The 24,087-nt window shown below is 39.3% G+C and overlaps 1 protein-coding gene across 4 annotated transcripts in view; it reads left to right on the top strand.

Annotated features, from left to right (window-relative positions):
- Nucleotides 1-24,087, top strand: part of TEK (TEK receptor tyrosine kinase) — a 99,947-nt gene that overhangs the window by 55,227 nt on the left and 20,633 nt on the right. For all 4 annotated transcript variants that reach the window (XM_073228413.1, XM_073228411.1, XM_073228412.1 and 1 more), the window contains 8 exons: nt 2,884-3,015; nt 3,494-3,634; nt 6,614-6,736; nt 10,081-10,232; nt 11,816-11,960; nt 16,292-16,453; nt 18,238-18,372; nt 22,196-22,483. In XM_073228413.1, coding sequence (XP_073084514.1) covers nt 2,884-3,015; nt 3,494-3,634; nt 6,614-6,736; nt 10,081-10,232; nt 11,816-11,960; nt 16,292-16,453; nt 18,238-18,372; nt 22,196-22,483 — 1,278 coding nt within the window. The remainder of the gene's footprint in view (nt 1-2,883; nt 3,016-3,493; nt 3,635-6,613; nt 6,737-10,080; nt 10,233-11,815; nt 11,961-16,291; nt 16,454-18,237; nt 18,373-22,195; nt 22,484-24,087) is intronic.

Raw genomic sequence — 24,087 nt, 5'->3', positions numbered from 1 at the left:
TGAGTTGGGCCTCCTGGTTTGGTCTATTATCTAGTTAAACATTAAGTGCCCTATAAATCCCACATGTTCTAGTTCATTTAAAGCTCAAATATAATTTCTGTTTCCAGGTTTGAAAATGTATGAGTTAGAACTATTGAAAACTTTTTTCTCCTATTCTAAGTATCAAAGTGGGAAGTAACCATTACCACTAGTTTTTGCTTTTTTTTTTTGAGAGGGCATCTCTCATATTTATTGATCAAATGGTTGTTAACAACAATAAAATTCTGTATAGGGGACTCAATGCACAATCATTAATCAACCCCAAGCCTAATTCTCAACAGTCTCCAATCTTTTGAAGCATAACAAACAAGTTCTTACATGGTGAACAAGTTCTTACATAGTGAATAAGTTCTTACATCGTGAACAGTGCAAGGGCAGTCATCACAGAAACTTTCGGTTTTGATAATTACCACTAGTTTTTATAAGAAATTGATCTATAGAAAGCAAAAAAAGTTTTTCCCTGAATTTTCCCCAGCTATGTCAGTTATTCATGACATTAAATATTCAGGCATTCAGGTCTAAGTACTTGGGCTGCTCTGTCATTCAGCTACTGATTGGTATCTCTAACCTATGAAGAGTATTAATTTTACTTTTCATTATATTTATTCATTCATACAACCAATATACATTGATACTAACTCCATGCCCAGCATTGTGTTAGCATTGAGAATACAAAGATAATAAGATGGATCGCTGTCCCTTGGGTAGTCCTCAGAGCAGTCATATACATAAACAGTTATTGCATTATGACAATAGAAGTGTGAAAAGTGTGGTTCATTTAGTTTGGGCAGGTGAAATCCCCCTTTATTCCACTGTACTCAGTGGAAAGTCTGAATGGCAAGAACACAGTTTGCATTCATTTCATTTAGATGCTTTCTCTCCCCAGGGGTACTCAGAATCTGGGGTAAAGGAGTCCATTTTCTAACAATATCAGGAACATCAGATGTTGCTATATGGTAAAAGACTTAGAAGGTTTTTTTTAATGTTACAACAAACATGGCTTCAGTGTAGACTAGAATTTAAAATTCACCTGACCTTTTAAGATATAATGAAAGACTTGAAACACATTTTGATTTCCAAGTTGTCTCTTCTCCGATGGCTAGGAGCACATATTCATTGCTCTGCTGCTAGGAGTATCTCAATGAAACAGGAACACTGCTGATATCTAAAATCATTCTAAGAAACTCTGAGTTGGGTTACAATCATGTCTTTTAAGAGTGTTTTTCCCCAGTATGATTTATTTGGTACTTAATAATGAGGTACGGCTGAAGGCATTTGTCCATTTCGTATAACTGTAAGTCTCTCTCAAGGATGAATCGAAACCCATGATTAGTCAGTGCATAAAAACTTTGTTAAAAATCACACTCATTGTATTTATAGGATTTCTTTTCAGTATAAATTCTCTCTCTGACAAAATATTTCTCACAAGCGTTAAGTTTATAGGATGTCTTTCCAGATACCATCTCTATATATGTGGTTAACTAAAATACTAAACCACAAGGCTTTTGAGGAAAACAACAGAAGCCCACTGCATACATGTTGCTTATCATTAAACTCTTCCTGATGTCTACATCCCTAACAGATCACCCCAATTCTACTCTTGAGCTTTATTTTTTCTTCTGTCCCAGGATTAGGAGTGAAGCTGGGACAAGTTTATAGATAGCTACAGTGTTAAGAGACATCATGTACTGTTAACAGGGAGCCCATTTTCATCTCTATGGTCTGCCATCATTAGTTTTCACTACATGCAAATAACCTGTGGTCTGGCTCTCAAGAAACCACTAATTGTGCAGAGGTACTTTTTCCCTTTATTAAGTCATGTATTAGCTTTTAGACATTTTGTAGTTTTATCTACTAAGTGGAAGCCTGTAAAGAAAGGGTCTGTGTTGACAGTCTTCCTGATTATTTTAGAGAAAGTCCTGATAAGCAGGAGTTCTTGCCAAAGAAATTATAAGGTTACATCAGCCGTAGGCACAGATCCAAGCTTACCATTTTAAGACTAACTTTCAAGGACAAAGAAATTACTAGTTCCTTTCAGATGAGAAATTAAATTCTTGACCACAGAGGGTCATCCAATTCCTGGACTTTCCTTATATCAGAAGGTATTCTTAGTCTTAACTAACAAACTAAAGTCACCAAGTGTAGGAGGAAATATGAACCTGGAAGCATTTTACCGTCCTTGTACTACTGGTTTTGTGTTTCTTGTTTCACTTCTAGTTTTCTACCTGAAAAACAGGTGGATGCTATTACCTCCTGCTTCCCTTCAGAGCTGAATCCCTTCTCCTCACACTGAAGACCAGAGGTTCTCAAACTCTGGAATGTACCAGAATTATCTGGAGGACTTAGTAAGCACAGATTGCTAGGATACCTGCAGAGTTTCGCATTCAGTAGGTCATGGATAAGGAATGCACTTGAGATGCGCATTTCTACCAGATTCCCAGGCAATGCAGAAGCTGTTGGTCAGGGACTGCACTTTGAAAATCACTGCTCTGGTCTCTCATCATACCTGCAGCTCCTGAGCATGCTGTGGATGGAGCATACTCACTTTGCCTGGAACACCCTCTGCAGCCTATCTTTGCTACTTAGGTGGTCCTGTAGATTCAGCACACATATCACCTCTTCTGGGAAGCCTTCCATTATACCCTCTTCTATCCCCAAGACAGGATTAGGTACTCCTTGTCTTTGTTTCTATCATTAGACTATTAGCTTTTAGAGAAAAGATGTTGTATTTTGTTTGTTGTCATTTACCAGTGTCCACTAAAAATGACTCACATGAGGCAAGTACTCAGTAAAGGCTGAATGAATGCACTCTACTCACTAGAGCTTTGTTTTCTTTAACGAAAGGATGTGAAACTCAGAAGTGGGGACCTGCATGTAATCGTGACTGCACTGTTTGTATGAACAATGGTGTCTGCCATGAAGACACTGGAGAATGCACCTGCCCTCCTGGGTTTATGGGGAGAACATGTGAGAAGGGTAAGTCAAGAGTACTTGGTGAGTAGGTTGTAGATTTTAAGTCATAATTGCTGGATCTAGAATTTTAGATCTAGACACAGTTGGGATTGAAAGCTAAATGGACTGTGCTAATCCATATGGTAGCTTTGTGTGAATTTTTAAAAAGGTGCCCTTTACTGAAGGTTCTTTATTGCCAATGACTATAAAGTTGCAATGAGTATACAAATCTACAATGTCTATAATATAAATGTCACAGTCTAGGTTTGTGCAGTGCACAACCTACACACCTGTGGGTTTTGGCTCTGTTGTCCTCTCTGAGGGGCAGTTTTATTATCTGTAAAATGAGCCATGAGGGTTTGTTCACCTGCTTATGCCATAGCTGAGACTGGATAATTTTTCATATTCACTGATCTAGGAGATCCCCTTTAAAAGAAGAATCATGCATTTCAAGGGGTTGCATATTTGACTCTGAATCATCTTTTTCTCCTCTGCCCCCAAGCTTGTGAACTGCACACATTTGGCAGAACTTGTAAAGAAAGGTGTAGTGGACCAGAGGGATGCAAGTCCTACGTGTTCTGTCTCCCAGACCCCTATGGGTGTTCCTGTGCCACAGGCTGGAAGGGCCTGCAGTGCAATGAAGGTATGCATACCCCAAAACACAAAAAGTTCTAGCAGGTACAGCAAGAAGATCTGGCATGCTTCTGGAAATCACAGTGTGGGATATACCTAGACTGCTCAGATATTTATTGCAACTATTCATTGCTGAGCTACAGGGTTTTAAATTACAAATCTTTATATCCAAAGTGAATTACACTTTCACATTAAGACTCTGTGCCTCATAAAAAGTGCTTCTTGGGGAGGGAGGGACAAGGGGATTAAATGGCACTATAATTCACAATTACAATATAGGTAGGTCACAGGGAAGGCAGTACAGCATGCAGAAGACAAGTAATGACTCTATAGCATCTTACTATGCTGATAGTGACTGCAATGGGACATGAGTGGGGGCACTTGATAATGTGGGTGAATATTGAAACCACAATGTTGTTCATGTGAAACATTCATAAGATTGTATATCAATGATACCTGAATTTTAAAAAAGTGCTTCTCATATATATCAGCTGAGGACCTTATTAAAACAAAAATTCTGATTCCATAGGTCTGGAATAAGGCCTGAGCTTCTTCATTTCTAACAAGCTCCCAGGTGGTGTTGATATTGTTGGTTTTCAGATCACACTTTGAGTTGGAAGGTCATAGAAGATTTGTTTTTCCCAGTGGGCCATAAATATCAGAGCTTTTAGGTTAGATGCAGATAAGATGGGATTTGAAAATCGAGGAAGTAAAGATTTTTTTTTCTGTGGACCTTTCTTAAATAGTATTAACTTCACCTATGCAAGGATTCCCTCTGCCCTTTCTAAAATACACTTTCATTTGGTGAAGCTCAGTGGTATATGCTTTATATCTACTTTCCAGTATGCATTTGAAATCTACTGTCAAACATGAACCTGCAGCCAAATTTGCCAGAAACTCCCTAATGAATATTAATGTGGTGAATTAGCCTGAGCTCAAAGGTTTTTCAGTATTGACCTCACAAAGTCAGCTTTTTCCACATCTGGCATATTGGGAGCTATGATGGGATCCCCAGAAAATTGGTAACAATGGTGTAGGGAAGAGCAATTCAGTAGAAATATAAATAAGGCATGTGTACAACTAAAAAATTAACAGTAGCCACATTAAAAAAGGAAAAAACAAGCAGATGAAATAAGTTTAGGATTTTATTTAACTCAATATATCAAAAATATTATTATTTCAACATGTAATCATTAGAAAAAAGTATTACAGATGTTTTACATTCTTTTTTTCCATACTAAGTCTTTGAAATCTCAATTGGACTAGCCAATTCAATAGCCATACGGGCAAGTGACTACCATGCTGGACAGCACAGTGCTAGGGGCTCGAAGTAAGAGGGCAAAGAGGAGAAGTACACAGAAGTAAGCTTCAGCTACCTTCAGAACTCATTCAGTTCCCTCTAAATGCTGTGTCCACTCCCATGGAGCACTGATGATGCCACATCAGAGGAATCCTATCTGGCATCAGAAAAGTACATCTTAAAGTAAAAGGTACCTACCTCCAGGTAGGGGAAGATACAGTCCTGCTTTACAAAGAAATTATTAAAAATCATATAAATTAAAAAAAACATGTGCATATGTGAGTGCTTTGCTAGGGCCCAGGAAAGGGTGCATGCTTGTGAGGAGTCTAGAACACAAGCTTCATCAGTTTCATAATGAATGTGTCTCTAGAGCCAAATTCATGAGAGTACATTTCATTAACCCATTCTAGCCCATGTGTGGCCCAAGAAATCACTAAGATTTTATGGAACTGAATTATTCTAATGTTCTCCCAGACTCCTTCCTTGACCTCCAATTACATATGTGTTAGAACCTTTCATATTGTCCTGTAGGTTCCTGAGGTTCTAATGATTTTTTCCTAATTTTTCTCTGTTCGGATTAGATGTCTCCTGAGATAGCTTCAACTTCGACTCTTTCCTCTATCATCTCCATTCTCTTGCTAAGTCCATTTTTGTTTCAGACATTGTGTTTTTCAGTTCTATAATTTTTTTTGTTATTTTTTATAGTTTATATTTCTCTGCTGAGATTTATCATTGTTTAACTTGTTGTGAGAATATCTTCCTTTACTGTGTGGAGCATACTTATTATGGTTGCTTTAAAATTCTTACCCACTATTTCCAACATTTGGTCCCTAAGATTGGCCTCTATTGATATTCTTTTCTACTGAAAATGGTCATAATTCTCCATTTCTTCTTATGTTGAGTAATTTGGGATTGTATCTTGGATATTGTAAATGTTATATTGTAGAGATTCTGGAGTTTGATATATTCCTTTGAGGGATGTTGATTTTATTTTGTTATGTTTTAGCAGGAAATTAACTTGGTAGGACTCAAACTGTAAACTCTGACTCTTAGTCATCAGATCAAACTCAGTTCAGTTGTTTCATCCTTAGCTGGGCTGCTTTGAGTCTCTCTGCTGAGAATATGAGGCTCAGGGACCAGTGAAAAATAAGGACTTCCTCTCTCTGGCTCTGCCTTTTCAGGCTTTCCCTCTCATTTTCCAGTGGCTGTGGGTGCCTTGTTTCCTCTGCTTCTGTAGGCCAGTAAGGCTCCAGGTTTTCTTTGGGGTTTCAGCTTGCCTACCTAATGTCAACTGTGCCCAAACATTAGACTAAAAAGTGAAAAACAGGAAGCACACCATTCCCATCTTCCAAACTTCCCTTCAGAACTTGCCTGTTTCCCTCAACTCTTCAGTGCTTTCTGAAGGGCTGGCTTGCTTTTCTTACTTTTTTCAGGTAATTGTATTTTAAATATAGTTGTTAAGAGAAGTTTAGCTTAGTAAGAGCCTATTCAACTTTCCTGAAAGAAGAATTCCCCAAACTTTTATGTTCCTAGTAATTCAGATAAATCATATACTACCTTATGTGAGTCAGCAAGGTTAATAGCTGAGAGAGTTGATAGGGATTGATAGAAAAATAAAACTAGCCACCTTCAGTCATAGTTTTCTCCCCTCCCCTGTATTAACACTTGTTTTGATGTCTTTGTTTACAGCATGCCAGCCTGGTTACTATGGGCCAGACTGTAAGCTCATGTGTGGGTGTACCAATGGGGAGAGGTGTGATCGGTTCCAAGGATGCATCTGCTTTCCAGAAGGGCTCCAGTGTGAGAAAGAAGGTAAAGCAAGGTAACACTGTAGTTGGGGCCATGTTTGGCACATTTGAACAAAGATTTCCTGGTATGATTGTTGCCCCAGAAACCCATGATCCTCAAGTCACTTCTGTTTCCATTCATAAATTGGGAAGAATACATCCCAAGTCCTTAAGGACAGCATTCTTGTTATTTTCTAGGGCCCTTCATACTAGCCTTCATTTCTCCTTCTACTAGGAATAAACCATGTGTTCTTTGTAGCACATTAAGTGATGACTGGCTATTGGACAACTCTGTCTACCTCTTCTGCTCCCTTTTCCAGGACCAGGCTTTTCCCTGGATATGGCACAACAGGGAAAGAACTATTTTGGAGCAGTCTGGAAAAGGGTATTTTTTTTTAAAGATAGAAAGAAAGAAAAAAGTGGAAAAGGTTACCCTCAAGATGAAATTATAAATAATTCTAGTTCAGAAATTACCCTAGAGCAGGGGCCAGCAGTGACCCACAGACCAAGTCCAGCCCACTATCTTTTATTTCACCAGCTTTATTGAGATATACTTTTACACCATGAAGTTCATTCCCTTAAATTGTACAATTCAATTGTTTTTAGTATGTTCACAGAGTTGTATGGCTATTACCATAATCTAAAATTTGAATGTTGCCATCATATCAAAAGAAGCCTTGTACCTGTGAGCAGTAACTTCCTTTCTCCCCTCCTTCCAGCCCCTGGCAACCGTTAATTTACTTTTTGTCTCTACAAATTTACTTATTTTTGACATTTTATACACTGTAAATGAGATCCTATATTGTCTTTTCGGCTGGCTTCTTCTGCTTACCATACTGTTCTGAGGCCTGTCAGTGTCATAGCACATATCAGTGCTTCGTTCCTTTTTATCGCCCTACCATCCATAGCAACACCCAATAGCAACAATGTTCTAAAGAAAACTTCACTGGAACACAGCCATACCCATATGTTGGCAATGTGTCATCTGGGCCTGCTTTCCCACTACAACAACTGAGAACTTATGGCTTGCAAAGCTGAAAATATTCACTACCTAGTCCTTTATAGAGCAAGCTTGCTAACTCCTGCCCTAGAATATACTTTTTTAAATTAACAGAAGCTTATTTTTATTCATTTTCAACATTTTAAAATAATAAATATATGTATTTTTCAATCATATAAATATAAATGTTACAGAAAGAAACATACAACCAGTAAACTCCCTACTCAGAGTAGTAAGACAGGTGTAGCCTTCTCTTTGCTAGTTTTAAAATCAGAGCAAATATGTGAGGGCAATAGCAACAATTGCTTTTTAAAAGCCTTTGGCATGTCAGCTTCACCCTTTCTCTTCTTTCCCCAGTGTTCTGATTTTGCTGTAAGGCAGGGTCTAGGAAGGGGAGGAAATGCCTTGGGACCATCAGAGCATTAGATTGAAAATGGACAGAAAATAAGCATGAAGTTTTGAATTTCTATTTTACATCTTCCTTTCTGTTCTAAGGCTGATGCTGCAAAAGGTGTGAGTCTTCTGATCTAGATCCAGGTCCGAGCTCTCAGAGTCGTCCCCTTTCTCCATCACGGCACCCTACCCTCCACCTTTATATCCACCTTACCTCCATCCATCTGCAGAAAATGCAAGGGGACAATGAAGGAAAGATGGCTTAAAAGTGTCAAGGCACTTTTTTTTTGTAATTTTTATTTCAAATAAGCTTTATGAATAAGGAGTCCCTGCTGAATTATAAATATTTAAAAATATCTGTAAATTGTAAAGCATTACACATATTAGAAAAATTAATCTGAGTGTAGAAGTCATGCTGTGTATTTTTTTCTAACTTATTGGTTTCTTCTTAAGCTTTGCAATCAAATAAATTTCTCTTGTTACTTATAAGTGTAAATAAAGAGCACTCAAATGTTTATGTATTTTCCATTTAGTGAGGGTGCTGCACAAGGAAAACAAACAACTTGCAACTGAATCAAATGATTAAATGTCATGATACATAGATTAGGCAACAACGAATTTACCGATTAGAGAGAAGGCTTAAGTGAATATTTTTGTTAGAGAATAAATTTTAAAATGTTAAACAGTTCTTCATTGTTGCTATTGGTCTGTTTGTTTAGTTCAGTCTTGCTATTTGGTAAAGATCATCTTTGAGGTAAAAAATATTTGGCTTTACATTTTTTCCAAAAGTGTTAAGATGAACTAAAATTGATAATGGGGGAAAAAAATTAAATGGTGGAGGAAGGAGAAGGATAAAAATGTGAAAATATGTAAGATTGGGTATACTTTTTTTTTGTTGATATCATCAATCTACAATTACATGAAGAACATTATGTTTACTAGGCTCCTCCCTTCATCAAGGCACTTTTAATAAAAATTCCCAGGCAAATAACTTCTTAGGCTGAAATATTTTGTAAATTTTCTTATCATAATCTCTTTAAACCTATAGATATTTCAGAGAACTACCTTTGTAGTTATTAGGCCTCTCCTGTCCTCCATACCCTTTACCCACTTCATTCTAGGCCTGAGCAATAGGATATCAATATAAAATATCAATACTGATGCGTTTACCTGGACCCCACCTCCTCCCACCACTGAGAATAACACATGACTGCGGCTCTTGGGCCCCTCCGTGTGCTGCCTTCTTTACTAAGTGGGGGCTGTTTTCAGTTACAAATGCTCCAAGGTTCTCTAGGACCCTGCAGTTTGAAATCCAATTGTTATTTTTCAGGATAATTCATTGTCTACTCTGTAGACATTAGGCGTGGTCCTTTTTGGGTACCTGATACCTTTTTTGATACTAGAAACAATTTTTCTACTTTCAATGTTGGCAGCAATATTTTTAGATTTGGCTGTTGACTAGTAATTGATTTGGGAGAGTTATTTTCCACTCTACTTCTTGGATGTAAATGTGAATGTTTTTAATCATCTACTTGCAGACTTCCCAATCAGTGAGACATCTCTCATATATCAAAACAGAGGATCATATTGCTGAACCCAGGGTTCTTGGCTGAATGGAAGAGCTAGTTTTCAGTTTTGTGAAAATTCTTGGGCCAGGGGAGATATCACCATGATGATCATTTTAATACTGAGATTGTTTGTCCCAGGGCCATGGAGGGGGGCACAACATTATGGGGAAGAGTGGAGACTCTAGATTCATAAAGGTTTGAGTTTGAATCTGAGCCTCACGTCTCCTCATCTATAAAATGGGGACCACAATAGCACCCACTTCCCAAATGTACTGTATGATGACAAAACAGTGTAATATTCGCAAAGTTCTTTCCCTGTGCATAACTTATTAAATGGTAGCTTCTTTTATTATCACTTCTGTTGCTGTGTTAAAGGTTAGATTCCACAGTGCTGTTTTCTTAATCTAGGCATGCAAAGAAAGACCCCAAAGATAGAGGATTTGCCAGATTACATTGAAGTAAACAGTGGTAAATTTAACCCCATCTGCAAAGCATCTGGCTGGCCACTACCTGCTAATGAGGAAATGACCCTGGTGAAGCCAGATGGGACGGTGCTCCAGGTAAGAGTTATTCTTCATCTGCCCTGCTGAAACCACTAGATGCTTACAGTGTAACAATCACCCGCTGAAGGCTAGATTCCACACATGGCGTGGCAGTGCCCTATACCAGAGTATTGTTAGCTTTGACAAAATGCCACAGTCCTGGGGAGGGAAAGCAGATTCACTGATTCCTCCTGCACAGCCAGCACTGCAGTGCAAGGTTGGAAATATGTCACCACAGTGGAACTGATGAAGCTGAGTGCCATGGATGGCACTTATCCTGCAGAACTTTCTAGCAGTATGTGGGAGGAAGTATGTCAGCCTGTGCAAGCCCACCATATCCCCATGTCTCCAGCTCCCATATCAGGAAGTATTATGTGGTCCAGTGGCTACAAAAGGGTTTTGCACCCCATGAATTGGCAAGATGCATGTGCTACCTACCAGGCGCTATCAGGATATGGAGATTTGATGACTGGCCTATTCCTATTAGGCTCACTGTAGCAGCAGTTAGTGGAATATAGTAGAGGAAAGTTCAGCATAACCCATGTGACTCTAGACACATCTATTCCCACACCTCCAATTCAGAAACCATGAGTCCTGAGTTCCCTCAGGTCTGAGTGCAACTTTGGGTCCCCTCCCTCTCCACTTGACCTCCTTGCTGGTGCTCACTGGCCAGGGCCCTGTCACAGACTTCTTTGCTGGAAAGGACTAAGCTATTTTTCCACCGTTTCCCTTCTCTCTTCCAAGTTGGACAGGAACCACCCCAAATATCTGTGTCACAAGTTGATGTATTTTCTTATATAAATATTTTTAAATCATTATTTCATTTTTTTCTCAAAGATGACTGAAAATCAACTTGACAAGAAGACATATCTAAGTGACCTCTTAGTGGCAGGATATGTAGAATGTGCCATTACCATTACCTGATGTTTCTACCCCTCAGATGTTCCCGATTCTACTCAAACATCCTGTTAGGTAGTAGAAGCCAACGGACAACTTCCAAAGTTCTGTTGGCCTTTCCAGGAGTTCATGGAAGTGACCACCACCACCCTGTGAGGTCAACCATAATACATATAATGTCTTCCGTGACATTACTTGTCCTTTTTTATTTTTGCAGAAGTGGAGACTGCCTGGGTGGAGTTAAGCAGCTAAGGAATTGGTCAAAAGTGGTAGAGCTGGGCTGTGAATTCAGGCCCATGTGTCTTCAGAGCCCTGACTTTTTCTGCAGCTCCATATTCAGTGGCCCCTCAAATACTGTAGGAGGCCATTTTGTCCTCTCACCCAGCCATCTCTGTATTAATCAGAAGGGTATAAATATTACTAGACACAATGTAAAAGGAATTAGACTCCTAGCTTGTAAGTGTTTACCTCACACTCCCAAAGACACAAATACAACAGCAGGATCTGACAGGGAATCAATCCAACATAAACTTTCAGGGCTACTACAATAGCTTTGGAAATAAGCCAATGATTATATTAGCATTGCATTTAGCTTCTTAATCTCTCCTAGAGAGCTTCTTATTAAACAATGAGATGGGGTCAGTGTTATGGACCTTTGTGTTTATGCCTCCCTGGAAGCTTTTATTTGTATTTGACCTTTCCAGCCAAAAGACTTTAACCATACGGGTCACCTCTCAGTGGCCACCTTCACCATCCACCGGATCCTCCCCTCTGACTCAGGAGTCTGGGTCTGCAGTGTGAACACAGTGGCTGGAATGGTGGAAAAGCCTTTCAACATTTCTGTTAAAGGTAAGCTCCATTTTCCAGAGGGAGACCTCGTATCCTCAACGTGTGATGTTTATGAATTGCTGGGTGCTGCTTTAGATAGAGATGTTATCTGACCACTAAAATGCCTTTTGGATATTTTTCAAGATGCTGAATCTTTAAATAAAATTCACATGCATGAATATGGAAAGAAGGATTGAGTAAATGGCCTTCGGAGTCACACAGTTCTGGGTTTGATTTTTGTCCTGTATAGCTAGGACCCTTGTGTGTGGCCCAGGCTGTGCTATATAATAAATATGAATGCTTTTTTTTTCACATATCTGGGGCTTCACATATTCATTCCTCCTATGAATTAGTATTTCAAAATTCAAATTACTCTAAGTGGATATATGCACATTTGTGGCTTGAGGAAAGAAATAAAGTGGAGGAGAATCCCAGTTAGCTTGTTTGGTATACATAGATACAACACGTTGTAAATCGAGAAGTTACTAATGAGTACATTTAAATAAAAACACCTAGCAGCATTCTGTTATATATTCTAGAAAGGCACTGGACCGAATGTCTCACATCCTTTATCTTATTAAAGTTTATAAGGACTGTGTGCGACAGATACTGTTCTCCCCACTTTACCAGGCAAGAAACTGGTTCAGGGTTCAGTTAACTTGTCTAAGGCAGCACATCTGGTAAGCAGCAAATCTTAGTTTTGAAGCCGGGTCTTTCACTCCAAACCCTGCGCCATCTTTTCTAGACCATTTTTGGGTAATGTCAGAGGTAATTTCCATAAATGAAATGAATATAAATACCCAGAGCATAATCTTTTTTTTTTAAAGCCCAATAACAGCAGTAGCATAAATACAGTCTCATAGATTTGGACTCTGCCCTAAGAATTCAGGTAAATAATTTCAGAATCTTCAGCATTTTTTGGATTACTGAAAAAAGCCCAGATCTGCATTCTTCAGTAGTACTTTCACATGGCCAAAATAATTTCTTCTATGTTCTTAGAAGAAAGGAAATGATACAAAGACAAGACCAATTCTCTTATTTTTAAGCTTCTTGGAATGTTTGCTGCCCGTGGAAAATAAATAATATGTCCAAAGCAAACCATATTGCTATCATTCAGAAGATCCACTGGTTCTAATTTTTATTTTTTGATAAGAGATGCAGCACACAAGATTAATGCATAAAAGCATCTCTAGTTACAAGTCCCCAATGCCTCATCACTCTCGTACTGACTCACATCCATTGAATGGAAATAACCATCAGATAAATTAATCAGTGTCTTTAATCATGGTATTTAAAAAATGCATATTAGTCTTTTAGTACTAGAGTGCAAATTGGTACAACCACTTTTGAAAAGTGGCAATGTACACCAAAGCTAAGCTTGCACCTACCCTATATCCCATATCCTCGATATGCTCAAAAGAGATGAGTGCATGTGCTCAAACAGACATCTTCAGTACTGTTCAGAGCAGTTTTATTCATAGTAGCACCAAGCTGAAATTATCCCAAATATCCATCTATATTAGAAGGGATAAAAGGGATAAATTGTGATATTTTAATATAGAATTGTTTGCTAGGGCTACCAAAGCAAAATACCACAGACTGGGTAGTTTAAACAAATTAAATTTATTTTCTCACTGTTCTGAAGGCTGGGTAATCAAGGGATTGGCAGAGTTGGTTTCTTCTGAGGCCTGGCCCCTTGGCTTATAGATGGCTGTCTTATCCCTCTGTGTGTGTGTGTCCTATAAGGACAACAGCTAGATTAGGAATGACCCTAATGATCTGATTTTTAACTCAAGTACTCCTTTAAAGACACTACCTCCAAATACAGTTACATCAGAAGGTACTAGGGGTTAAGATTTCAATATATGGATTTTGGGGGAACACAATTCAGCCCACAATACTATACAACAGAATATTATGCAGCAATAAAAAAGACTTCCTGCAGCAATATGTATGAATCTCAGATCATTATAATGAACAAAAGAAAATACATGCTTTATGATTCCATTTATCCAAAACTAAAGCATAGGCAAAAACCAACCTATAGTGACAGAAGTCAGAAGATTAGTTCCCTATGACTGGAAAGGGCACAAGGGTACTTCTGGAGGGCTGGAAATATTCTCTATCTCAATCTGGCTAGTGGTTACATAGGTATGTATGTAGATAAAGTCCCTTGAGTTAAATGCACTTAAGATTTTGCATTTTACAATATACATATCTCAATAAAATGATTAAAAGACAAAAAGTAAAATGATAAAATTACTAAGGGGGAGCTTTTATAGTAATGTTTTCACTCTTATGAAAGTGTCAGTTTTATAAGAGACTGTCACTAATGGCTATAATTAAACATGCATCTATGGTTTAAACAAACAGGTGGCTTATCTGATCATTCAAATTATTGTATAATCATTGATCATACAGTCATTGAAGCATGGCTTAAAGAATGGATTTGTTCATGCAAGTGCCTTCTTTTCAGAAAATGACCTAAGTAAAATGTGTATGCAGTCTTACCTAACTTAACATTTGCATGGCCTGTCTCCAGACAGGGATACTGCTTGATTAGGGTTACTGGCCTTCTTATCCTGACCGTGGAGAACTTCCTCCTATATCATCATTCACTTAGTCAATAGAAGGTACTGAAGGCCCATTACATTTCAGGCCCTGTTCTAGGGAATTCAGCAGTGAATGATTCAAAAAAAAAAAAAGCTCTTCCATCATGGAGCTTACATTCCTATGGGAAAATAAACAATGAACAAATAAGTAAATATTTAAACAGTGAAAAGATATGTAAGCATTTAGCATTGCTAAAATGCTAAGTGCCTTGGAGAAAACTAAGGCAGAAATGGGGATAGAGAATGCTGGGGCAGGGCTAGAGGGGTGACTAATATTAAATGGAGTATCAGCCTTCCTGAAGAAGATGATAATGATGAGCAAAAACTTGAAGGTCATCTCTAAGGATGGTGGGTCAAAGCAATAAGATGGAGAAAGGCAGAATTATTGAACATTGAATGTCCCCTGAAATCTGAGATTCTACATTATGTAAGTAACATATGTTCTTGGGGAGGGAAAAAAGATAATAGTTATGCATTTCTAAGAAGGTTGGGCTACTGAGGGTACAGAGCTAATTATTCAGTTGACAACATTGATGGAGCACAAACATCCATGGAGTCCAGTGCAGAGTTTTACAAACTCTTTATTATCATCCCACCAGAGAGGCCCTTTAGAAATCTTATTCCAAACTCTCCTCTAATCATGATAAAATGCTAATATCTTGGACAGGCTATATATCAGTTTATATACTGTGGCCATTTGGAAGGCCACAAGCCATTGTAAAATTTAAGATTTTTTCATTCCCTGAGAACCAATTTTCACCTCCCTGATTGTGCTGTTCCACCCCATTGAGAATGCATGGTCTTTGAGATCAGAGATTATTCTGCATTATTTGGGTCTAATAACATGAATCCTTAAAAGCAGAGAAACTTTCCTGACTGTAGTTAGAAAGAGGTATCACAATGGAAGAAGGGTCAGAAAGATACGACATTGTTGACACTGAAGATGGAGGAAGGGGCCGTGAGCCAAGGGGTACAAGGCAGTTTCTAGAAGCTGGAAAGACCAGGAAGCAGATTCCCCCCTTGAGCCTCCAGAAGGGAGCACAGCCTTGCCAATACCTTGATTATAGCCCAGTGAAACCCATATCTGACTTGAATTGTAAGATAATAAATGTGTTGCTTTAAGAAAAAAAGAAAAAGAGGGGCAGAGGGAGAGCACACGTAGTATCACTATGAATAATAAATTCTGAAAATTGCAATGAAGGAACAGAAGGTATATGACACCAGAGCCTACGGATCTGAGGTAGCCTCCATGAAAAAGTGACATCAAAGCTGAGAGCTGAATGGCCAGGACAAGATGACCAGAGAATAGTGGGAGGTCTGGAGCATCCCCTGGGGGTAGGACAGCAGCTACAAAGAAGCTGAGATGAAAGGAGCTTGGTGCAGTTAGTGGGATGAACTGGAAGGTCATAGGTCAGGGAAAGCAGCAGCAGGGGCTCGATTGTGCAAGGCCTGGTAGGCCACTGGATAAATTTTAGATTTTATTCTAAGTATAATGAGAATCCATTGAAAAGTCTTGAGCAGAGGTGTGCTTATATTTTAAGAAAGCAGTTTGATTGGATAATGGTTTAGAGGGGCAAGAGCAAAGTGGAGAGATCACAGAGCAGGTGATCGCCCTGAGTCTGAGCAGAGAAGTCTAAGAGGGCTTGGAGGAAGTGTAATGGCTCTCACCCTCTGCCACCACCTAAGAGCAACAAAACCCCAAAGTGTAAGTACTAACCCAATTGTTGAACTTTTATTTAGTTCTTCCAAAGCCCCTGAATGCCCCAAACGTGATCGACACTGGACATAACTTTGCTGTCATCAACATCAGCTCTGAGCCTTACTTTGGGGATGGACCAATCAAATCCAAGAAGCTTTTATATAAACCTGTTAATCATTTTGAAGCTTGGCGGCATATTCAAGGTAAGGTTTGGGCAGAATGGTTCCAGCTGGAGATGTGGCACTAGGAAAGAAATTTTCCCCAAATGTAGAAATCCTTTCTCCTAGTCTCAACCCTCTGGTGGAAGAAGGCTCCATTTCAGAGTACTCAGGGAAAAGTGGGGGGTCCTCTGAGTCCTGGAGCTAATGTTCTGGAAGTCATGATGTACTGTGGGACACAGAACCATCTTCTGTATCTGTAGTCCTTTACCAGTAGCTCCTTACCAGGCTTCTCTGCATCTAGTTAATCTATCTTGCTTGGTTATGGTAAAAGATACATGTTTATGTCATAAATACGGTAACAGGAAGCCCAGGACCTACTGGAAAGGCAAAGAGAATTACTGAGGGGGGATTGTTGCTGCTCTCTTGAATTATTTATTCTTTTTCTCAATAAGAGTCTTGTCCTGCCGGCAGGCTCCTTATGCTCAGAGAGTTTGAGAGGAATTTGGACTTGAAACATTTGCGCTGTGGCAGACTGGCCTGGTGCAGGGGAGTGGTGGCTGTGGGCAAAGAGTGCTACATGCCTCCCTCCCAACTTCCTGAAAGAAAAAAAATAAAATGTGATAAAATGTTGAAAGTTCATGAAAACAGTTAAATTTACCTATTTGTTAAATTTAGTTTACAACACAGATTACAGTTGTTTGTTGCCCAATGATGTAAAATCATAATATTTAAAAAGAAAGCTGAGCATTATCAATTGGCCATGCTGTTTTAATTGTGCCATCTTATAGAGAGACCTGCCACTACTGGGCTTGTAGGTTAGCATGCATCCCTCTGCTGGTACTTGTCTCACTATACCTGTGATTTCCTAAAAAGGGCTCTCTACACACTGTATGTGGATAACTGAGGAAGTTACAAAAAAGGATAACAAACGGATGGTTTTCAGCTTAATAATGATAGCTGACCTGGGTTCACTAAATAATGTCATGACATTATTACTGAGCTCTTCACATTCCATTGCAGACTCAACCAAATTCAGAATCCCAGTGATAGAAGGCTGATTTGATGGATTTATGTTTCCAGCAATCAATATCAATGGTTAGGTCTTATTAAAAAGCAGCTTTTTATTTTTTTCATATGGTGGGAATAGTCTATTATCTCCTTCTGTAAGTGGATATCCACAAAGTTGTCTTCTAAGAACTCTTAAACACTGACAACTGGAAATGTATCATATGGTAAGGCAATTATCTACCTCTGCAATATCCATGGAGAAACAGGCTAGTGAAAACAAATAGCTAAGGAGAAAAGAAGCATATATCACTAATTTGTGGGATCTGTTTTCCAGTACTTCAGAACCCCTCATGTGTAGTGATTTGACCATTACAAATCCGTTACCCAAGTCACTGTAAACAAACCCTGGAAGAGTCTCTTCTCTTGATGGCTTGGTTGCAATAACTGTATTTGAAAACAGTAGAAATCAAATTATTTTATAATATTCTGAGATTGTTTTTCCTTAAATCTGAGTGGTGTGCCATATAGTTGAAGATCTGTGTGATTTTATGCTACAAATTAAGAGAAAATCACTAGAGCAGAAATGATAAGTGGCACAGAGATATTTATGTTAATGCATACATTGTAATCTGGAAACTTCCTTTAAAAAGCTTTATTTTCCTTATATTAGGAATGGTGAGGCCCTGAAGGTGGAATTGCCTGTTCCACTAAGAATTTGTGTTTTTAAAAACCAAACAGTTCACATCACAAACAACATTCCAGTGTAAAGAATGTAAAACAATGCCAACTTAAGTTTCTTGGATTTTCTCTCTTCTCAGTGACAAATGAGATTGTTACACTCAATTATTTGGAACCTCGAACAGAATATGAGCTCTGCGTGCAGCTGGTCCGGCGTGGAGAGGGCGGGGAAGGGCATCCTGGACCCGTGAGACGGTTCACGACAGCTTCTATCGGTCAGTTGAAGCAAACAGCATTTATTCCTGAGCTGGGTGGGAGGGGAAGGAAGGGGAAAGAGGAAGGAAGACCAGGAAGGGTGGTGGTGGGTGAGCGGGTGGGTGGGGATAGAGGTGGAAGGAGTTTGCTTTTGAATGGGTGGGGAAGTGACAGGAAGGCTAGCAACTTGGAGCCAAAGCGTTCTTTTATTTGGACTGTCCTCCTGGTCTGTCTCCCTGGGGGAGGGTGTCTGCAGCACTCCAAGGGGCCGAGAGGGAAGCAGATGAGTCTTCAGGAAGCAGGGCCATCCCCCAGGAGTTGGGATTTAGTTAGTAGCAACTGTGCTGAGTCTTGGCTCCTGGGTTTTACCACCAGCTTCCTGTTTCCATCTTAAGGGCCCAGGCCAGGTTCTTGCCACATAATCACTTCAGAAATCCCAGATGGTTTATTTTCAAAACTAAGTTCTAATTTTTCAAAGTAATTCATGCACATAGTTAAAACATCAAATAGAAAGAAAGGCTTTTATCTAAAGAACATCAGTCCCGTTCCCACCCGTCCAGTCCTGTTTCTATATAGGCAGCCACTTTTATCTCCTCAAGTTATTTCTTATAGGATGTATCTCCATGTTTCTAAATCAGTGGTTCTCCAACATTCTTGCCCCTGTCCATCAGAATCACCTAGGGAGCTTATTAAAACACATGTCTATCCCAGGAGTTTCCAATTCAATAGGTTTGGGGCTCGAGACTTGCATTTCTAGGAAGTTTGTAAGTGATGTTTGGTGTGACCAGTCCTGGGTCCACACATTCTAAGATATGCAGCAACATTTCTTTGATCAATGTTAGTATCCATTGGCTTTCCATTGTGTTAAGTGAGAAGCTCTTGCATGTACGAAGGCTCCCTGATGCTAATCTGGACTCCAGCTTTCTGCCACCCAGGCACCCTCCTCTGAAACACTAAAGTGATCCCTTGCAAGGATCTCTTCCAGGGTTCACTGTGTATAATCATTGGCTACTTTCTCCTGGTCATAGCTTTACAGTTTCAGCTTAAGCTCACATATACTTAATTCCATTACCTTGAAGGTAGAATTATCATCTTCTTCACTTTATAGATTGGAAAGTAGACTCTCAGAGTGGTTACTAACTTGCCCACGGTTCAGCCATCACCGTGTAGGCCTGCAGACTGAGCATCCTTTTGTTTCTCTAATTATTATTATTATTACCTAGGAGCCCAAAGGCACTATTTCTTTATTACAATTGATAACTTCCTATTGCGTAGTCCATTTACTAAAGGCAAAGGAATTGGGAAGGACTTAGTGAGAAGCCGGAAGGACCAGGCAGCTCTTCTGCAGGGCACGCCCTCCCTCTGGACTCGCCACTGCACATGCCCCACTTAGTTCTCTTTTGACCAGCAGCATCCTTGGAAGACCAAATGGGCCTCAAAAACTGGTGCTTGTAGAAACATTACACAGTAGGAAATGGTTTCCTGGTGGTGAATACAAAACAAAAACAGAAACCACCAGAAACTCTATATAAGTTATAGGATAAAGGGATCTCCGTAACTATAATCAAAGGGGCCTCTGATATGTGGTCAGGTTGCAGCTAAAAGGCAAATGGTAGTTAATTCTCTCTTGGGTCAGTGTTGATGAATCAAAAAGGGGAAGGCCGTAGTGTGACTCAGATGGAAAGCATTTATGGAACAGAACGTGAAGCACTCACAGACCCCACACTGTACTGTCTTCAGCCCTCAGAATATGTTCCAGCCAGGAGGAGGTATTTAGAGGCCTCTTGGAGTATTTCAAAATAGTTCTCAGGGGTGGGTGGGAAGAGAATTATTGAAGGTTCTTCTTTTCCCATCATTTGAATGTTGATGTTTGTTTTTTAATTCGTATCATCTGGCAGTTGTACTATTTATTGTAAGTGTGTTGACTGAGTAGTGGAGCCAGGAGGAGGGAAAAGAGATCACACTCTGAACACACGGCAGAAAGGGGACAGGCAGGGAGGGGTGAAGGCTAAGCCCTGTTCCCGAAGGAAAGGAAATCGGTAGCGACTCTGTATCGAGTTACTCCTCTAACCACCACAGGCTTGGAAGGTTTACGTGTATGTTCCCAAAGGCCGACCCTCTGTCCTGCTCTGTCATTGTAAGCCTGCCTCACGGGTCTGGGTGGTTTATTTTGGAACTTAAAATTTAAAGCTGAGAAAAGGAGTTGACACCTCCTCTCTCAATTTGCAAAGGTTACAGAGACTAATAACTACTTATAGTAATAAGAATATAATATTCAATAGTTCCAATAACTATTTAATTTGCAGAGTATTATAGAGAATAATAACTATTGCTTTCGCATAGTGTTAAGTAAATTGCAGGATCTGATTGCTGCTTCTCCCTAATCTAAGGACAGTCAGAAATGATGAGTGAGGGTCACTCTCTCCGTTGGATGACAACAGACCCTCCCTATTACCTCTAGCTAAGAATTAGAACAGTTTCTCAACTTTATTTTTTCTCTTAAATTATTGCCCCTTAAGGAGCTTTTTAGTTATTTTTGTGTTTAGGACAAAATGTCTGTTTGTCCTAATGCCCCACCTGCCATAAATTCTAATATCACAGATCTGTTTATATGTGCCAATTCACAAACCATTGTAATATCTAAAAGGTTCTCAGACCCATGAACCAATCTTTGCCCCCTTAGGAGCAGTAATGTCCTCAGTGAGAATGCATGAGATAGAGGATCCCTATTCTATGTTTTACATCTGGAATTTAAATATCGATTTACTATTATTAACTTAAAACACAAAGGTTCCCCATCTGTCCATTGACACAAGACATGACATCTTAGGGAGGGAGGGTGGGAGGGAATGCTAATAGGGCTCCTAACACCTTCCAAGTATTTTCATATCCATTATCCATTTACTACTCCTGAGTACAGAAGATGACTACTTTCATTTTGTATTAAAGGTAAACTTGGAGAGTTTATGAATGTTCCAAGGTCACAAAACTAAAGTGGCATGCTCCTGTCTCTTTGATTTCAAAAGCCGTATTGCTTCCATTCAGTTCTTGGGTAGCCCAGGTTCCTGTGGATATTCTGGTCAGGCAACACGTGATCAGAGCAGGGCCAGGCTGGACCCCACCCCACACCCCACAGTGGTCAGGGTGCCTGGGGTCCTCCTTGCTAAGGGAACTAACCCTGAAAGTGCTTTAAAATGTATCACCCAAAATTGTATCAGAAACATTGAAGAATCATTCACAGTCCCACAACCTTGGAAAATCCAGTTTTTATTTTTATCAGTTTCCTTGTTAACCTTCACCAGTTGTAGACATAACTTACCAGGCTGCAATCAGAGTTTTTTCTCATGTATTTTAAATATTTTTATTGGGCTTCCATACTTTTCCAATTATGCATGAAATCCATTAGCTACATCATTTGTTAAAGCATTTGCCTATTTGAAACATTTAGGTTTCTTCTGATTGTGTGCTATTATAAATAATAATACAATGAACGTGTTCATGCACAGAGGCTTTTTTTCTTCCTTTGGGTTATTTTTTTCAGGATAAATCCTGGGTAGATAGATTATAGGGCCAAAGCATATGGTCATTTCTAGAGCTCTCGAAAAATTTCCAAGTTGTTCTCTGAAGGGTTTCTATTCTCCTATTACAGTTACGCAAACTGCATACTAAATTATTGTAAAGATTTGAAATCTTGGTAGAAAAAAAGCTGCTAGCTTTTGTTTCTTTGATAGCTTGTGCAGCTGTTTAATATCTAGAAGCCACGGTAATTCTGTAAAGCTGCCCACTGGGGCTGTTTGTCACCTTACCCTAAGTAGAAAGAGTGATCGTTCTGGTTTCTTCTAGGTCTCCCCCCTCCAAGAGGTCTCAGTCTCCTACCGAAAAGTCAGACCACTCTAAATTTGACCTGGCAACCAATATTTCCAAGCTCAGAAGATGACTTTTATGTTGAAGTGGAGAGGAGATCTGTGCAAATGAAGAGTGATCAGCAGAATATCAAAGTACCAGGCAACTTGACTTCAGTGCTACTTAACAATTTGCATCCCAGGGAGCAGTACTCAGTCCGAGCCAGAGTCAACAGCAAGGCCCAGGGGGAATGGAGCGAGGCTCTCACCGCGTGGACCCTGAGCGATGGTAAGGAACTCACGGGCCCAGCCTTGCCTGAATGACATTTGGCTACTGCTATTTTCACTTGTCTGTCATCACTTTAAGACTGTTTCTTAGAAACCATAAAAGGCAGCTAGTTGCAAGTGAAGGCTAATTAGTGCCCCCACCCCAAGCACCGAATCATTTTACTAACCAGTGATAGGAAAGCTCCATGGATTGCAGCTGCAATAATTCAGGCAGGACTATGCTAAAATTTACCTCTCCTTGGTATGGAGTGATTTATTAAATAAATTAATAACATTAATAAGGTTTTTTAGGGCTTGTTGACTATGTTACAGGACACTTCAGGATGGCCACTATCCCTATGCACTCAGGTGCTGATTAATAGCAGATGGGTCTTTCTCAGTTTTAAAAGCCAAGTACCTTTGCTTGAAAAATCTTTGTAACAGATCATTGTTCGAGTTACTATATATATCTGAGGGTAAAAAAACCAATTTTCTTTCAAAATATTCTGCAGCTCAGAGTTTTTTCTTTTTTAGATTGGTCATTTAAAATTCCTTGGAATTTCTTGGGTTTCTTTGTAGTATTGGAAGTTTTTCATCATTAAGCAGAAATTCTATTTTGATTCACTGCCTGTGAACTTTGCATTTGGAGTCCTTGAAAGACTGGAAAGCCACACCAACTACCACTTAGGTTAGGATTATGGGGTCCTATGTCAACCCCCAAAATTGGAGGCTTTCTTCTTCAGCTGCAGCTGTACTTCCTCGGTCACAGATGTGGAAACTGGCTGGGTTTCTCCAGCCTCTCCCTTCTTACTTACATCAGTGACATGTGGGAGTCTCGACTGTTCTGTCAGCATTCAGGGATTCTTCATCTTTAAAAAAAAACTGTGCGATTTAAAAGTTACAGAGCAGTGCAGAGAATAATGCAACGAACTCTCCCATTCCTACCACTCAGGATTAACAGCTGTTAACATTTCGTCCTATTTGCTTTCAGCCATTTTGTTGATTTGTGGAAGTAATAACACAGTACAGATAAATCAAAATCCCCTTTGACCATCATCCCTACTCTTTCTGTTCCCCTCTCCCCAGAGACAACCAAAATTATGAGTTTGTTATGTATCTTTTCATTCAATGTTGTCCACTTACTGCACTACATACATCCATAAGGGCACATACACAAACTTTTTCTTCATCTTTATTGAAGAAACGTTGTGATTTATATCTATCCATGTTAATTTTAGACCTGGCATATGCTTATTTAACTTCTGTATAACATAAGTACGATATTATTGTACTTATCCATTCCCTTTTAGGTGGACATATGGGTTTTCTATTTTCTTTTCCTTTTTTTTAAAAAACATCACAACCAAAAATTCAATGACTATCCTTATATAGAGCATGTCCCCATGCAAAAATGTCAGAGCTTTCCTAGGGAACATGTCCAGAAGTAGAACTAATGAGCAAATTCCCTACAAAATGTTCTTCAGTGTGTATTATGCCCAGGAGTTGAGGAGAGTACCATTTTCCCCATATCCATCTCTGTATCTATATCTTCTCCCTGTATCTGTATTACTTGATATTGTTGGACCTTTTTATTTTTGTCAGTCTTAAAGGTAAAAAGTGGTACTT

The sequence above is a fragment of the Manis javanica genome, chromosome 2, assembly GCF_040802235.1.
Source record: "Manis javanica isolate MJ-LG chromosome 2, MJ_LKY, whole genome shotgun sequence".
Taxonomy (NCBI): domain Eukaryota; kingdom Metazoa; phylum Chordata; class Mammalia; order Pholidota; family Manidae; genus Manis; species Manis javanica.
The sequence above is the reverse complement of the archived record's forward strand: the minus strand, read 5'-3'. Positions and strand labels throughout refer to the sequence as shown.